Genomic DNA, 18,217 nt, shown 5'->3' on the forward strand with positions numbered 1-18,217 from the left:
TCATTACTAAGAGAAATGTTTCTGTAACTAATTAAACCTTATATGCATATTTTTCCAGCTTTTACTTCCTCAGAGCAACAATCAGTCATTTGATGTTCCAGGTGGGGTCCTGGTTTTCACATAAACCGTTGCGTTCTTCCTTTTCCGTCCAGTTATTCGTCATCTGGAGTTGTGCTGGATACAGAAGCCTGTATTTGACGGAGGAGCCGCCTCACCTTACCGAAGGCTGACTGGGTTTGCCCGATGCTTGGGGGGTAATCGGGGAAGATGAAGATGTCTTTTTCTTTCCAGCAGACTCTCTGGCAGAGAATTTCAACACAGTCCTGATGATAGTGAACTTTTGCAACGATGACTCTGGGTTTGTCGTTTTGGCTTCTTTTTTGTAATCCTGGTGAGATTGGTCTATCAGGATTTCCTTATCCATATTTAGTGATTCTTTAAGAAGTTTGGACACTGCTGTCAGCGAGCTGGAGCCGGTGGACTCTGGGATATTAAGTATGCAGATGTTGGAGTGGCTATTTGATCTCCAGGTTGTGATGTGGTAGTTTTGGGTGGTGAACCATCACAAGTTGATGTTTTGGGTCTTTTAGTTGGCGCCATTCCGGAGTATTTGAATTTTCGAAGATTGTTGGCCATTTTTTTAGATTTTAATACACAGTATTCTTAAAGATTAAGATGACAACACATAGATTTCTGACATTTTTTTCTGGCATAAAGTGACTGAAAAGACTACTTTAATTTTTAGCAGAGCTTGTCTTCTATGCTGCCTACTTCTTTGTCTTCTCCATTGCCCCCCCCGCTTTTTGTCTTTAAATGTACTATAAAGAGGACATAGAGATTTTGTGTGTTTGTAGGATTTTTGGTAGCCGGTCTGAGTCTGTTTTATGTTCCCCTTGTGAGTCTGGTGGTCTGATCAGCTCTAGATATGTTGTCCTTTGGTTTTCAGTTAGGTGGGTTAGTTCAGGTGAGTTTGTTTGTTCAGTTAGTCCAAATGTCCTCTGTTAAATGTAAGGCTTACATATTATAGTATTCATTCGACCTCTTTTATTGACCCATTTTGTTTACTAGGACATTTTTTGAAAATGAATACAATTATTTAGACTGCTGTCCAGGTCTGGTTCTGCTCGGTTCACCACATGGAGCTACCATAGAGGTCTAGAAGAAAACCACATAAGGAGTGAATGGAAGGAGAACATGAGGATGGATGGGGTGAGTGGGGAGGATTCAGAGAGGATTGAATGGACGTGGAGCATTATCAATCTAACAGGCACCCCTAATCTAACCCTTGGGCTATCCTTGGCACTTTACCATTGGGAGCTGGGTCATCTAGACCCACTAGACAGTGCGCTGAACCTTTTTTCTTCAATGATTTGTGATCTTCACTGGTGTCCATGGATTACATGAAATCCTCTCCACCTTTATCCACCTTTGTCATGGTAGGGAGAACACATCAAAGTAAGGGTGGGGTCATAGGATAGCACAAGGGTTAAACTCAAAGTTGTACCTCCAGAGAGCAAAGAAAAGTTTCAAACCTGCAGCTGTAAATGACAATGTATTGTCCACAACTGCAACCGGTTTTGAGATGACAAATAGTGTTCCTGCAGAAAACATGGAAGATGGATTCAGATTGACATCGAGCTTTCAAATCCTTCAGGCCAAACCTGAAAGCATCAGCTCCTCTCAAACCAGACTCTTGGATCTTCAATTCAGGCTGTTGAGTAAAGTTCATCTTGTTGGACATCTTTAATTCTGTTCAAGAGGAATCAGAAGTCTGGATGGGTCAACTGAAGCTTAGTCACATTTGCGGTGGACGATGCCGGGACCGGACTCTTCGTACTCCTGCTTGCTGATCCACATCTGCTGGAAGGTGGGCAGGGAAGCCATGATGGAGCCACCAAGCCAGACAGAGTACTTCCTGTCTGGAGGAGCACTGATCTGAGGAGCAGATAGAAAAAAGATTAGTACTAGAACAGCCTCACTTCAGAAGGAAAGTGAACTTAAGCTAACATTAAAAACATTTGTGTGACTAAGAGCTCAAAAGCTGCAAGATTCCTCTTTACACCGTCTAGTCAGACAGTGGAACAACGTTTAACCACTTTAAACTCTTGTTTTGACTGAAGTAATGTTGATCATTTCTCAGGCTTGATGTCACATGTGGGTTGAAACGTTTAAACCTTATACTGAAGCAGGAATTTTGATTGTATTCTAAGACCTTAAATCCTTTCAAGCGACAGCAGATTAGTTGATCAATGCTCATTTTTTTTAAAAAAAAGTAAAGAAAACCCTGAACTTCGGGTTTTATTAGTCACAATGTACGTACATCAATGTTCATGGTGGGTGGGGCCAGAGCAGTGATCTCCTTTTGCATGCGGTCAGCAAGTCCAGAGAGCATGGTGGTGCCACCGGACAGCACCATGTTGGCATACAGGTTCTCATGGATGTCTACGTTACACTTCATGATGCTGTTGTAGGTCATCTCATGAATGCCAGCAATCTCTATACCTGAGGAAGAACAGAGTTCAGAAACCTGAGCTTTTAGAGCGACTGTCAAATTTCAACCATGCAGCTTCCAAACATCATGTGATCAGTATTGGAATATTTGAGGAGTAGGACACCTGTCCCTAATCAAAGCTCAAAATGAAGAGCATACAAACCGAGGAATGGGGGCTGGAAGAGCGCCTCAGGACAGCGGAACCTCTCGTTGCCGATTGTGATGACCTGCCCATCAGGAAGCTCGTAGCTCTTCTCCAGAGAGGAAGAGGAGGCAGCGGTCTGCATCTCCTGCTCAAAGTCCAGCGCCACATAGCAGAGCTTCTCCTTGATTTCACGCACAATTTCATGCTCAGCTACAGAGATCAGAGTCAGTTAGCAACTTCAGCAACCATCTTGATGAGAAGTTCAACGTGTCAATCATACCTGTGGGGGTGAACCTGTAGCCCCTCTCCGTCAGGATCTTCATCAGATAATCAGTCAAATCTCTGCCAGCCAGATCCAGACGGATGGTGGCATGAGTCAGAACTTTCCCCTCATAGATGGGCACAATCTGGCTGACACCGTCACCAGACTCCATCACAATTCCTGCAAGTATCATGATCAGGTTGAGAGTCCTTTAATGTTAGTTATACTAAAACTTCCAGGCCTTACCACTGCCCGGGGACAGGGGGTGGGGTGAAAGTTGTACTCTCTGTAGAAAATTGATTTTGCTTTAATTTCAAGTTAAAAAAACCTATTAAAGTACTATGAAGTAAACATGTACATTTTGTTTGTTTGTAGTATTTTGTAGCTGGTATTAGTCTTAATTATTTTTCCTGTATTTCTATTATAATTTATTTGTAATTATTTATGTCTGGTGGTCTGATCAGACATGCCTGTTGCCCATTTAAGATAAAATAAAGATAAAGATACTTTATTGATCCCAGCTTGGGAAATTGGGTTGTTGCAGCGTCGGCGTTAGGCTCAAGATACAAACATGCACACAATAGACGACAACAGAGAACCAGAACAATCAATCAGAAAGAAACATCAGTGAAAAAGAACAGTTGTATTGCGTGCCACATCAGGAGAGAAAAACAGACAGACCATAAATGACTTTATCTATTGCACATGGACCACAAGGTATAGAGTCCAAAGGAGTGAGGTATGAAAGATCTCCTGAAATGATTGGTGTGACAGCGAAGCTGCCTTAGCCTATTGGACTGCTATTAGTTGTTTTAAATAAGGTGGGTTAGTTAAAGCATGTTTGTTAGTGGCTGTATGGCTCTGTTGGCTGGATGCAGAACTGTTATGCAGGAAACCAGAGTGCATCAAGCTAAAAATAAATCCAATGTGGGTCCATAGGTGAGACCCTTAACGCTACTGCCTATCTGTGTCACGGTCCGGATTCCAGCCCAGGTTTTCCTTCCTTCTCCATTTCAGTCCTTACACCTGCAGCTCCTCACAATCAGCCCAGCATAAAAGCAGCCAAGACTCCTCTGCCAGATGGTCTTCTGTTTCTGCTCTGTTTCAGATCGGCTCCTGCTCACTGGCCACATCCTGCTCCAGCCCTGCTCCAGCCCTGCTCCAGCCCTGCTCCAGCCCTGCTCCAGCCCTGCTCCAGCCCTGCTCCAGCCCTGCTCCAGCCCTGCTCCAGCCCTGCTCCAGCCCTGCTCCAGCCCTGCTCCAGCCCTGCTCCAGCCCTGCTCCAGCCCTGCTCCAGCCCTGCTCCAGCCCTGCTCCAGCCCTGCTCCAGCCCTGCTCCAGCCCTGCTCCAGCCCTGCGACCAGCCCTGCGACCAGCCCTGCGACCAGCCCTGCGACCAGCCCTGCGACCAGCCCTGCGACCAGCCCTGCGACCCAGTGCAGCTCCGGCTTTCAAGCCAAGCTCTGCTACAGATCTGCCCCTGCCTTCCGGTCAAGTTCTGCCTCAGCCCTGCATCGGTCCTGCTCCTGACCAAGCTCTGCTTCAGTTCTGCACCAGCCCTCTGGCTCAGCTCTGCCTCAATCCAGCATTGGCTTGGCTCCAAACAAAGATCCACTCCTGCTCTCTGGTTCCAGTTTTCTGATTTGGCCCCGCCCATCTCCCAGTACTACAAAGTCAGCTCTAAAAACTCTTTGGGAGGGAAATTGCTTTTATTATCATTGTTTAAATGTTGACTTAGATTGACCCTTATCTTTTTAGAAAACGGCCTGTGTTTGTTCATCTGCTTCTCATCCCCAGCTAGGATGAGGGTTTAACGACACACTGACCTTAGCTGATAAGGAGTACTGGTTGAACTGAGAATCCTCCCAAATAGTTTATTATACAACACCCCCAATGAACTTTTCTTTGTTTGGAAATTGTAACTTCCTACTTTAATCCTTAATAAAAGGAGCACTGGGAGAAGCAGACCTTTGAGAAGATAAGAGTGGTGGACTATCTTTCGTCACACTTACTTTTCTCCCTTGTGCATAAGAATCACAACTCTTTTTTTTTTTTTTTTTTTTTTTTTTTTTTTTTTTTGTGGTTCCTTGTGTTTTCATTGTCTAGATGCATTTATCTGACATTCTTTGGTCGATTAGAGCTGGATGACATACCTGCGTCCTTGGGGGAGGACCACCGAGATTGAAGTCTGTGCACAGCCCGTGAGAAAAGGTCTCCGGAAGAAAGTCCAACTGGTCTGATCCCTGGGTCCGGATTGATGTTATCCGTGAACCACAGTCAGACCACAACGACATGGCAAGTAAAGTGCTTATTCAGGGGTTCGAATCCTCAAAGTGGCCCCGAATTCTGACAGGGACAGGTTCAAGTCCTGTTGCCTAAAACACGTGTGGGTTTGAAGTCCAAAAAGGTCCAGAATTCTAAATAAAGGTGCTGTAGCCTAAAATGTGCGACAGGGTTAGAGTCCCTAAAAGGTCTAGAAAAGAAAAAACAAAGGAGATAAATTAAGTTGAGATGCCAGAGAGGCATTGTCTGTTGGTTCTGATCACACTCTGTGACAAAAGAGGGAATACAAATAGAATAGTAGAATTAACCGGGGATTCAAAATATATGGAAAGAGTTCATCCAGGTTCAACTACATTCTTGGGAAATGGGATAAAAATTAAGATTAAAATTATTTTAAGGGGAATCTTGGAGTACAACCATGTACTGAATTAGTTTAACGATTACAAATTTAAGTTAAATAGTGAAGAATTAACTTGAGCAAAACTGTGGTTAAATAAAGCAACGAAAAGTAAAACCAAAGAAGCATGTCTGACTGCTAAAAAAAGATGATGAATCAGTTGTGATAAGACCAAGACCCCTGCAGCAGAGCTGAAACAAGATAAGGGGGGGGGGGATCAACTGGATTCTGCCCCCCCCCTTATCAGGAGCCCACAGCTCCTCCGTTGATGGGTCATTACTAACCACTGACTGATTTAAGTAAACCAGAAAAAGAAAAAAAAATGACATTGAGAGGAAAAGGGAAAAAATTGAGCGGAGCAAAACTATGGGGGTTGGTTTGGCAGAAGCTACAGAAGATGTTAGGAAGGCAGGGGAGGGAGTTATCCCTCACCGGGAAATCCACAGGATTTTCATGAGCAAATGATGGAAGTTCAGAGAGCTTATCATCTGAACGGCATTGAATGTCAACAAGCATGGATGACTGCTATGAAAGCAGACTAGGCAAAAGTGAAGGGAAATTGGAACCCCATGGATGATAACGATCCACCCAGACCTCTTCCGCATAACACTGAAGAGTTGATTCAAGTCTTACACTTTTAGGACAAAGAATTGTTATCGAATATAGTTCTAAAGGGTATATTAGTACGGGAGCAGTTACCACTTCAAATGGTACTCTTGTAAGACCGAGCTGTAAGAGTCTGTATCAGTTTAACAAACAGAAATTGACATAATCATTAACTCCATATGCTAGTGTGGAACCAGGAACTGTGTTTCCACATTGCGTAACAAACAATGGCACAGAGATTTTAGGAACTTTGCTGACGAAGATGTGTCATGAACTTCTGGTTCCCCTCACAGTCCAGATAATCAATGAGAGTTTCCCATGGTTATGTGGTTCCCTGCCCCGGAGGACCTTGTGTTGGATCTAATCCAGATTTAATGCCAGGTAACAACGGTACTTATTTGGTTGATCAAATGTTTTGGTTATGTGGGCAGGCCCTCTACCTCAGTCTGCCTAGAGACTGGAGTGGGATTTGTGCTCCCGTAAAGGTCACAGGTCACACTTTCATAGTTTCTGCAGTCCATGAGCCTCACCTGCACCACAGACGTAACCTTATTGATGTCAAGCCACATGATTCCATTTGGGCATCAGATGTTCCTGAAGACCATAACCACTGGAATACTGGGGAAAAGGTAACTATGGCATTTTTTTCCTGGGTGGGAACTGCTAAAAACAGTCTCAGAATTGAGACCATTGATTATCGATCAGGTTTATATTCGAACGCTACAATTAAAGCATTTAAAGGCTATAATGAAGAAATTTCCAGCATAAGACTGGTTCTACAGAACAGATTGGTTTTGGACTTACTGGTCGTTCAGCTGGAAGGCGTTTGTAAAATGTTAAATGATACCTGTTAAATTCATTCCTTAAAACACAGATGAAGGTCACAGCATCACTAAAGCATTACATCAACTAGAAAAGATTCAACAGGCAATGCAGGATGACTGAAAACCCCAATCTTGGGATTTCTTCTCCTGGTTTGCTTTTGGTTCCTGGTGGCAACTTTTGTTAAAAATAGTGACACCTATTCTTATGGTACTGATCATATGTTGTGTGTTCACTATGGGCATTTTACCTTTTATTAAATCTGTGATTTCCAGAGCAGTGGATGGTGGAGTACAAAGTGGTCTTCTGAATCAAGAATACAACTTGTTATTAAAAGGAGAACAGGATGACTGTAATGATTTTGAAACTGTAATGACTATGGAGAAGAAAAAAAAAACATAATCTGAGTGTAAATTCATAAACGTATTATGAAAATGAAGATGTCACAGAAAACTGAAAAGAGATATTGGATGTGAGATTTTAACATTTATCAATGATAAACAGGAAGGACAATTTGAAAGAAATTGTTTTATCATTGCTTATATGTATTTGGTTAAATGAATTTTAAATGCCAACTTAGATCAGTGCTTCTCAATTATTTTTTTGCAAGCCCCCCCCAGGAAAAAGAAAATGTTTCGCGCCCCCCACCCCCTCACACACTCGCTGCAGTGACAATAAATATCAGTATCTATGAAAATTGTGTAATTATACCTTGATTTGTAACATTTATGGAAGGAAAAAAGCAACATAAATCCACTTTCAACAAATATTAACTATTTTGTCACACAGAAACCCTGTTATAGTCTACAGCAGTCAGGCCTTATGTATCCCTTGTGCTATCCTAGGCACTTTAATGTTGGGACATCTAGATCAGTGTTTTTCAACCTTTTTTGAGCCACGGCACACTTTAACCTTGACAAAAATCCCGCGGTACAACAGCATCCAAAAAAAAAAAAAAAAAAAAAAAAGCAGAAATTCATGGTCTGTATTGATCGACAGCCCCCCCCCGCAATCTTACGTGGATCTTTGTGATAATTGTGGCAGAAAGAGCAGGAAGTTGCGGCTTTTTTTCTAAGAGATGAAATGAAAGTTAAATTAGAAAAACTTAGAAGCTGTTTGTTGTGGTTTCAAGACGTTTCACAAGGACGACTCATTGTGCGCTCTAAGCCAATGCATCATGGGAGATGTAGTGTGAAAACTGCCGAAAAAGGGCAGAAAGACTCGCGTCTCTGAGCTTCATTGTGTTATTCACTTGTTCCACGGTCTGACACCGGACTTTGCTGAAATCTACACCGCTAAAGACAAGCTTTAGCTGGTATTTATGTTAGAACTGAGCGACTTTATCAGAAGAATTAAGAACAAGGAAGTGAAGACTTTAAGCACTTCTGATTGGTCAGACTGATGACATGTGATTAAGCCTTCAAGAATGATTGGCGGAGACAGTTAAAGGGGCGGGACTTTTCCAAAAACAGCTGAAGCTGCGGCTAAATTGTGGTACCGTCATTCTTATCAAAATGTCTTTAATAGAATCAAATAAACAAAGAATAAAGTATTATATTATCTTTCATATTCCTAATTTCTCAGTGTTTTATCAGGGCCTGTTTGGATGAACACAGAGCTGATATCCTGGAGATGGTAAATGTTATTAGATCAGTTAATGAGGGTAATTTCTCCACGGCACACTAGTGTGCCGATCTAAAGGCACACGATGATCCTGGTGTTGCACAATCTTGGCTGTGCTCCACGTGCACGACCACCTGCAGCTTGAGCCCCCTCCCCTTTCATTCTCACAGACACCAGCTGCAGGTACGGCAGTTCACAGTTTCAGGCAGTTACAAACTGTGATAGAACAGATAATAGTAAACCAACAGTGGCGCAGATGTTTTTTCCAAGCACTGAGCCGCTGTCACCACCGCCCCCCCGTTAAATTTGAGCTCCGGGCAATTGCCTGTATTACCTGTGCCTAAAACCGCTTTTTTCTTTGTTTGGAGATTGTAACCTCCAAATTGTGTTTGTAACCTAGAGAACAAGAACGCGTACGTTCGACTGCTCTTCGTGGACTTCACATCAGCTTTTAACACCATCATCCCGCAGACCCTCACCCAGAAACTACACACACTTGGACTGAGCCCCACTCTGTGCAACTGGGTCTTGGACTTCCTGACAGACAGACCGCAGTCTGTAAAAATCCGCAACGTCTCCTCCTCCCCGATCACCCTCATCACGGGCTCCCCCCAGGGCTGTGTGCTGAGCCCCCTCCTGTTCACCCTGCTCACGCACGACTGCACAGCGAGTCACCCCAGCTGTCTGATCGTGAAGTTTGCGGATGACACAGCTGTGGTTGGACGCATCTCCAACAACGATGAGTCTGACTACAGGCAGGAGGTGGAACATCTGGAGAGCTGGTGCAGAGACAACAACCTCTGCATCAATGGGAAGAAGACCAAGGAGATGATCGTGGATTTTAGGAAGGACAGATGCCCCCCTCCCCCCATTCACATCGGAGGGGACGCGGTGGAAGTGGTTTCCAGCTTCAGGTATCTGGGCGTGCACATCTCCAGCGACCTCACCTGGAGCACCAACACCTCCTGCCTGGTCAAGAAGGCACACCAGCGCCTTTATTTCCTGAGGAGGCTCAAGCGAGCTGGGATGGGGATCCCAGTCCTGACCTCCTTCTACAGGTGTGTGGTGGAGAGCGTCATGACCTCCTGCATCACGGTGTGGCACGGCAGCTGCTCTGCGGCAGAGAGGAAAGCTCTGCAACGAGTGACCAAAGCTGCACAGAGGACTGTGGGCTGCAGCCTGCCGTCCACCACTGACATCTATACGACCAGATGCAGGAAACGGGCCTCTCGCATCCTGAAAGACCCCACCCACCCCTCACACCCTCTGTTCTCCCTGCTCCCCTCAGGCAGGAGACTGAGGAGCATAAAGAGCAGGACCACCAGACTGAGGAACAGTTTCTTTCCTGAAGCAGTCAGACTGCTTAACTCCGGTTGATCACTGCACCCCCCCCCCCCCCCCCCCCCTCTATGGACAACAAGCTAATTCCCAAGTGCAATATCACAGGGCTGTGCAATACTTAACATAAAATACTGTGCAATTTGAAAAATACTTCTGTGCAATACTCATCAGGAACCACACCATAACAGACTGATATTTTACTGACATTATTATTGATATATATTATTTATGTCTGAATGTAAACGGCTGGCCCGGGACCAGAGAGCCTAATTTCGTTTTATCATGATAAAATGACAATAAAGTTTCCTGAAAATCCTGAAATCCTGTGTTCTTAATAAAAAGGAGCATGGGAGAAGTAGACCTTTGAGAAGTGAAGGGTGGTGGATATCTTCCATCACACGTGCTTTTCTCCCTTGTGCATAAGAAACTTGATTCTTGTTGTGGTTTGTTGTTTCTTATTGTATTGAACTTTAATGTCTAGAGGCATTTATCTGACACTCTTTAACTACCTCTTTTGTTGTAAGCCTGAGTTCTACACCACTCATTACAATCTGGGTCTCCCTGTGCCTTAAAGACACAGGGTTCTGCCAATCACCAGTGTGAATCAGTGAACGCTGATTCACTGCGGCGACCTCTAACGGCAGAAGACAGACGGTATAAAAAAAAAAAAGTTCAAGTAATTTACTTTGTCTGTTCAGCTGTCCTCTGTTAAAATTAAATCTTCAATTTTCTTTTGTTACTTCAACCTCTTTTAGGGGCCCATCTTGTTTATTGGGAAATTATTTAAAAAATAAATTGAATTATTTTGATTCTACTTGTGCTGTTCAGGCCTTGTCCAGCTTGGTCCACAACATGGAGCTAACAAAGATATCTGGAGGAAAACCAAACAAGAAGTTAATAGAAGGAGAACACAAGGATGGATGGTGTTAGTGATGAGGATGCAGAGGAGAGGAGTGGATGGAGGTGGAGCGTCCTCACTGTAGAGACCACGAAAAGAAGAAACTTTCACAGTCATCATGTGGAGCCTTCATGAAGAAGGAGGTGAAAATGTGATCCATCCATCCCAAACTCCAGTTTCAGGTTCTCACCTGTGACACGACTAGAGGAGTACAGGGACAGCACAGCCTGGATGGCCACATACATGGCAGGAGAGTTGAAGGTTTCAAACATGACCTGAATTAGAGAAAAATGGATGGTCAGGTTAAAATCCAGAGTTCTAAATAAACAAATCACCAACTAGCCTGAACTGAGGTGATCCGGCTGAACTCACCTGTGTCATCTTCTCCCTGTTGGCTTTGGGGTTGAGGGGAGCCTCGGTCAGCAGGACTGGATGCTCTTCAGGTGCGACTCTCAGCTCATTGTAGAAGGTATGATGCCAGATCTGAGGAATGGAGAACACTTTAGAGCAAAGATCAGGACCTTTCCCTTCAACTATGCAGGTCTATGAGAGAGCACCTTCTCCATGTCATCCCAGTTGGTGACGATGCCGTGCTCGATGGGGTACTTCAGGGTCAGGAGGGACTTATTGCTCTGAGCCTCATCTCCAACGTAGCTATCCCTCATTCCCACCAGCACACTCTGCACACAAACACCATGGGCCACAGGCTGCACTGTCTACCACGACAGGTGAAGTCCTCAGGGGTGACCGTACCTGTCTGGGGCGGCCCACGATGGAGGGGAAGACAGCCCGGGGGGCATCATCCCCAGCAAAGCCAGCCTTGAAGGTGCTAGATCCAATATCAAAAACGAGGGCAGAGACGTCATCTTCCATGTCTGAAAGGAATCAAACCACCAACTCTCATCTTCAGGAACAAGCAGGCATGCAGATAAACGAGTCAGAGGAATTTCAGTAAATGTGGAAGAGACTTAAGAGTTATGAAATATGAAGCCACACCCAACAGGCAGACGCTGCACCACAGTTCAGATAAAACTATCACAGACATTTCCCTTGAGGTAAACACAGCAGCCAATAAGAATAAATTGAACTAAAAAAAAAAAATAAGGTCATAAACGTAACATAAACCGTGTCAAACTCGGGTGAGCCGCGGACAAACGTTTACCTGTTGCAGGTGAGTTCCGGTGTGTCTCTCACAGTTACTCTGCCCAGGTGTGCTGATCACTGACACTGCTGAACGCGCCGCGCGCCTCTTTATGTGCGCACGCGGCCGCTTGCATTCTCCATAAAAGGGAACGTTCTCTCAGCTCGTGCTGTGATTGGTCCAGGTGAGCTGGAATCACAGAAAATGTCTCAGAGCGCGTGCTGATTGGCCAAAGGTTGTGTCGATCATCATTCAATCTGATGCTGAGGGGGAGGGGAGGGGAGGGGTGGCTGTGATTGGGTCCGCTCACTACAGGTGAGTTTGGAACTTCGGATTTCTGCTTTTTTCTTTTTGGAAACCGGATCACAGAGGCGAACAGAATCACACACTGAATCTGAAAAAGCCATGGAAATGCGCTTCTCCTCCTGCTCACGTGCATGCAGGAGGTGTGGAGGAGGTTTCTGTGGGAAACTGTTGCTTAAGTAGGTCAGAAAAACAAAAGAATCCACGTCACACTGAGGTGTTATGTCTGCAAGGAGGAATGCTGATTTCAAGACTGGAAGCTGATTGATTTTTAGTGTAAATGTTTGTAACAGTTCTTTTAACCCTTGGGCTATCCTATGCACTTTAACATTGGGAGTTGGGTCATCTAGACCCACTAGACAGTGCGCTGAATATTTTTTCTTCAATGATTTGTGATCTTCACTGGTGTCCATGGATTACATGAAATCTTTCCATCTTTATCCACCGTTCCATACTCTGCCATATATTTCAGAACTAAAGTGCATCAATTACTAATAGCAAGCACTGAATCCCCACCCTCTACTATCCAGGCAAGTACCGTTGCGCCCGAGTCTTAATTCACTGTCCTCTTACTTGGTACCGGCCCCACTGGTAATGTCCGAACCTGCTCCCCGTGCCCCATGCAAAGCACAACCCCGGTATGTTCAGAACAACAATCACATAAGTTAGTGGACAATCATATCTGTCCGTTTATTTTGAACACACCTACCACCAGCCAAATAACATTAATCTCACTTCTGCTCACCGCTCCCTCACTTATGGTGAGCGATTTAACACACCCAAGATTCCCCTCTTTCCATGAGTCTTAAAAGCTGAAGGCGGGGCTAACCCCCAGATCACCACAATATATTGATTTGCTGTATGAGCAGTGCTATTTTTGGAGCATTCCCTGCGGGTGCCACAAGGGGTGCTCAGGGGCGCATGGGCAACCGCAGGCAAAGGGTTGGTGACCTCTGGTCTAGATGGTTCAGCAAAAGTCTCTGGATCGGCAGCAAAAGCTCATTTCTCTCCTAAAACAGTTTATCTTTGCTCCAAAACTAAGTTCTAGGATCATTCAAAGTGTCAGTGCCCTCAAAATACATCGTCCCTTTAGCGTTCTGTTGGTCCTGCAGATCTAAATGTTCAGACATTTTGTCATTGAGGCACATCAGTGTGAAAATGCTGATCCTTTCTGACCAGCAGACAGAAAGTGAATCAAACTGAAAGTGAAACTAGAAAAGAAAACATAATGCAGTCACACTGACAAGGAGATAGTTGTGGTTCTTGATGTTCTTCATGTCTTTACTGTAAAGTAATTGTCTCAGAGCAGAAAGAAAATGTTCTGCTGTGATCTCTACAAGCAGCATTCATTGCTTGGAGAATTCTTTGATCCTGAGCCTGAAACTCGTAGACCTTCCACCTCCAAGCTGGAAAAAGCTCCTCTATAGGGCTGAGGAACGGTGTTTTCAGTGGCAAGAACACATTCAGCGTCCTAACATCCTAAACAGAGATCAGTCATCTAAGATTTGTGACCAGATTCCTTATTAGTGTGGATCTAGATTCACCTGAAATTCTATTACAGCCATTTTAGAAATGCAGCTAATGTTGAAGGACATTCCAGTTATCAACAGGAATGTTTTCTGAGTCATAACACATTTTGAGGATTGAGGAAATGGTTTTTCTTGGGAAGCCTGAAACATGAAGAGAACGTTGACGTGTTTTGGAGGGTAAAACTATCTGACTGAGAAACGACAGTCGTCTCGGAGAAGTGACTTGTTCACTTAAAGAATTGTTCAAACTGTTGGATTTTGGAGGTGAATGTTTGCAGACATACACTAAAGCATTTGTGTCGCTGGCGCTTTTGAGGATTACTAAAGCATATGAAAAACATTGAATCTTTTGTCAACAAACACCAAGAGGTTTGGAGAAATGTCCAGGTGGTTTAGAGGATGTCATTTCTGCCTCATGAAATCCACCAAAGTGATGGAAAAAAGCTGGAATCTGATGTTATGTTGGTGTGAGTTTTGGTGCTGAGAGGACCACTGCTGCTGCCGCCGCCGCCGCTGCCGCCGCTGCTGCTGCTGCTGGAACCATTAAATCAGTCTTGACACAAGAATGAATGCAAGTCACCAGAGACCTTTTAATCAGCAGACAGATAACTGGTCCAGCTCGGTTCACCACATGGAGCTACCATTGAAGTCTAGAGGAAAACCAAATAAGGAGTGAATGGAAGGAGAACATGAGGATGGATGGTGTTAGTGAGGAGGATGCAGAGGAGAGGGGGGGGTGGAGGTGGAGCGTCCTCACTGTGGAGACCCTAAAAAAAGAAACTTTGACAGTCGTCGTGAAGATGGAGGTGAAAACGTGATCCATCAGTCCCATCAGGGTGTGGCCACGCCCCCTCTAACAGCTCCACTTTGACTCCAACTCTGTTATCTTGCAGGAACAATTCTGATGATTAGAATGCAGCACTAATCCTAAATGGTTCTATTCAATATTTCAGAGACATTTTCCTTTTATGTAGGCTAATGTTAACAATATTAACCCTTGTGCTGTCCAAGGTACTTTACCATTGGGAGTGGGTCATCTAGACCCACTAGACACTGAACCTTTTTTCTTCAATGATTTGTGATCTTCAATGGTGTCCATGGATTACATGAAATCTTTCCACCTTTATCCACCTTTGTCATGGTAGGGAGAACACGTCAATGTAAGGGGGGGGGGGGGGGTCATCTAAGACCGCACAAGGGTTAAGGTGGAATGCTGGATGTTAGAATTATATGCTAGTAAACAGCTGAGTTAAAAAAATCTGATATGAATTTTTCTAGTTGGTTCTAAAATATTTCATATCAATGTCGCTAACATGCCAACGCTTTACTTTAAGTGGATTTAAAATCATATGAATTTTTTTTTTAATGTAGTCTACAATATATCGTTAAAATTATTTCATAAAATGTCTTCCTTACAAGACATGAACTTTGTAGATAATCTAGTCTTTCTGGAGTTCACAGCAGCTGATCAGAGCAGATGTTTGTATTTTTGGACAGCTCACAGATTAGGAATCAAAGTCAGTATAAACTTACATTTAAATGTGAAAATTTGAAAGACTTATTAGACTTATTTCACCCGTTAGTTTAATCCCGAAAGAATCACATTTTACTGGACCTTTTTTTTGAGGAGAGGCTCATTTTATTATTAGGACATAAGTGACTTTGTTAACTAAAGAGTAGTAATATCTGGGAAACTTTTATTTTGTGACATTTATTTTGTAAATTGGGTTGAAAACCAGTGTTTACCTTTGTTTAGATTAGGCCAAAAGGGGACATTTTGAGTATATTTTAGGGTAAGTGGAGTAATTTAATTTTATACATTTTTTAGACTTACTGGAGAGTCTAGCCGAATCTTCATGCTGGCTATCATCATCGGCATCACTAGACCTACTACTTTCTGCTATATCCTCCTCACTTTCGCAAAAGGGTTCGAATCGATACGGTTGCAAAAGTGACTCATCATCATGATAATCTCCGCAACTTTCCTCTTCATCTTTCTGTTCATCTGATGATAAATCGCTAATAGGTAGCATCACTCTGTGCTTCGCTATCGGTGCTAGCCATGTTGTCTGCCTTTCGTTACGTCACAAACATGGCGGCGCGAAGTCGGCGGAATGCGTGAAGCCGGCGGCCGTCCTCGTTGTTTATATCGCGTTTTTCGCTATTTATTCTTTTTCGAAAAATATTAAATACAATCGCAACATGAAATAGAGACTATTTACTATATTTTGGCTTATTAAAATAGGCCATGTCACCCACACTTTAAGATCCGTGTAATGTGCTCCCTCTTCCTAGTTCTCGTTAAAAGGCGTGCAGCAGAGTTCTGGACTAGCTTCACGGGATTGAGAGTGGTTTTCTTTACACCAGAAAGGAGGGCATTACAATAATCTAATCTTGGTGTAATAAAAGCATGAATTAAGATTTCAGCACTGCTCTAGAGAGAAAGGGTCTCACTCGAGTGACATTCCTCAGATGGTAAAATGCAGTTTTAGTTACTTGGTTCACATGTTGGTCAAAGCTCAGATCTGCATCTAGAATCACACTGAGGTTCCTTACTCTATCACATATGGTCATGTACTGGTTGACAGACAAAATTGGACCTTATCCCTCTCAGCTTCAGAACCGATTTCCAAGACCTCAGTTTTGTCCTGGTTGAGCTGGAAAAAGTTCTCTCCCATCCACATTTTAATATCTAAAATACAAATTTAAAAGGCTATTCATGGGTCCATAGCTATGAAAGTTAATGCCGTGTCTCCTGATCACATCACCAAGCAGAAGCATGTAAAGATTAAAAAAGGGTAGGACCCAGGGTGGAGCCTTGGGGCACCCCACAAGTCAGTTGCCTTTCAAATGAGAAATCATTTAAATTAACAATAAAATCTCTATCTGTGAGGTAAGATTTAAACCAATTAAAAGCTGTCCCAGTAATTCCAACCATGTCATGAAGTCTGTATAAAAGGATTGAATGGTCAACTGTGTCAAAGGCTGCACTCAGGTCCAGTAAGACTAAAACAGATACTTTCTTCATGTCATTCATTGGACCTGATATAATTTAACACCCTGACAAGTGCCATTTCTGTTGAGTGGTGAGGTCTGAAACAAAAACAAGCTTTTCTAAAATTTTACTTAAAAATGACAGGTTGTATAACGGCGGTAGTTATTTAAATTGTACATGTCTAAACCACTCTTCTTCTTCAGAATGGGTCTCACCATAGCAGTCTTTAGGGACGCAGGGAAGATTACAGTTCAAGATGTTCAGTAGCTCTTCCTCACAGGATGTGAAAACTGACTTAAAAAGTGAGGTGGGGATGGGATCAAGAGAACAGGTCTTTGGTATTCATTTGGGACATCACTTGTCGGAGTGCTGCAGCATCAATCAAGAACAAACTATCGAGTGTTTTCTCACTGATAGGACAGGCAGTGCAAAGGTCAACAGGGGGTTGTTGATCCCTCCCCTGTAAGATAGATGATCTAATGTCATCTTAGTGGTAAAGTGGACTGCAAACTCCACACAGGTTTTACTGCTAAAAGTGAAGGGTGGGCCTAAAATTGGGTTTATTATTTTGTCAATTGTGACAAAGAGGATTTTTGGCTTTGACTACATTTCTGCAATGAACTTTGAGAAATATTATTGTCTTCTCTTTTTAATGGAGTTATTGTAATGCATTAGTGTGTTTCTAAAAATTTGGTGATTTATTGTGAGTTTTGTTTTCCGCCAATGTTCTGCCCTCCTTGTCATTCTTTTAAGTTTCTTGGTATCTTCCGTTCTCCAAGGACGTGGAGCTTTCTCTTTAACAGTTTGTAGTTTTAGTGGGGCAACTTTGCAACTTTGTCCGGAACTCTGGTGAGTTTATTATTAAAATGTTGAATCGATAAGTCCATAGATAGATGTGAAAGAGTTGGTTGATGATTTTCCAAATGTGAGATAAAGTTTGCAGCCACTTCAGGGTGTAGACAACGCCTTCTAATAATTCTCTCAGGGAGCATTATGCATTCATGAATTAAAAACAAAACAAAACATGAATGATCAGAAATGCCCACATCCACAACAGAGGTCACTGAGGCCTTCAGGCCGTGAGTTATTATGAGCTCCAGAGTATGACCTCTGTTGTGGGTGGGCAAGTTCACATGCTGAACAAAATCCATAGCTGTTAAAATGTTCCCAAAATCACGGACATCCATTTCTGAAGGATCATCAACATGTACATTAAATCACCTAGAACCATTATTTTTCTAAAATAATAATGGTAATATTATTAATAAATAATAATAATAATAAAAGAAAGCAGTTCAGAGAAATCAGAAATAAAAGATGAATTATATTTAGGAGGTCTGTACACTAACATAACGTGACAGTATTATTAAATACTATGGCC

At 43.2% G+C, this 18,217-nt stretch overlaps 1 protein-coding gene across 2 annotated transcripts in view; it reads right to left on the reverse strand.

The window, feature by feature from the left end:
• Nucleotides 1-1,029: 1,029 nt before the first annotated feature.
• LOC101155777 (actin-15A) overlaps nt 1,030-18,217 on the reverse strand; it is a 38,521-nt gene continuing 21,333 nt past the window's right edge. The window contains exons 1-9 of one of the 2 annotated variants that reach the window (XM_004072826.4): nt 12,031-12,115; nt 11,622-11,743; nt 11,426-11,548; nt 11,241-11,351; nt 11,059-11,143; nt 2,917-3,078; nt 2,655-2,846; nt 2,321-2,502; nt 1,030-1,935 (exon numbers count right to left, since the gene is read on the reverse strand). In XM_004072826.4, the coding sequence (XP_004072874.1) occupies nt 1,792-1,935; nt 2,321-2,502; nt 2,655-2,846; nt 2,917-3,078; nt 11,059-11,143; nt 11,241-11,351; nt 11,426-11,548; nt 11,622-11,741 (1,119 nt within the window). In that variant the 5' untranslated portion in view covers nt 11,742-11,743; nt 12,031-12,115 and the 3' untranslated portion in view covers nt 1,030-1,791. Of the gene's footprint in view, nt 1,936-2,320; nt 2,503-2,654; nt 2,847-2,916; nt 3,079-11,058; nt 11,144-11,240; nt 11,352-11,425; nt 11,549-11,621; nt 11,744-12,030; nt 12,116-18,217 lie in introns of those variants that run through there. The other variant, XM_023958834.1, reaches the window with a different exon arrangement.

This window comes from Oryzias latipes, chromosome 9, assembly GCF_002234675.1.
Source record: "Oryzias latipes chromosome 9, ASM223467v1".
Lineage (NCBI taxonomy): Eukaryota > Metazoa > Chordata > Actinopteri > Beloniformes > Adrianichthyidae > Oryzias > Oryzias latipes.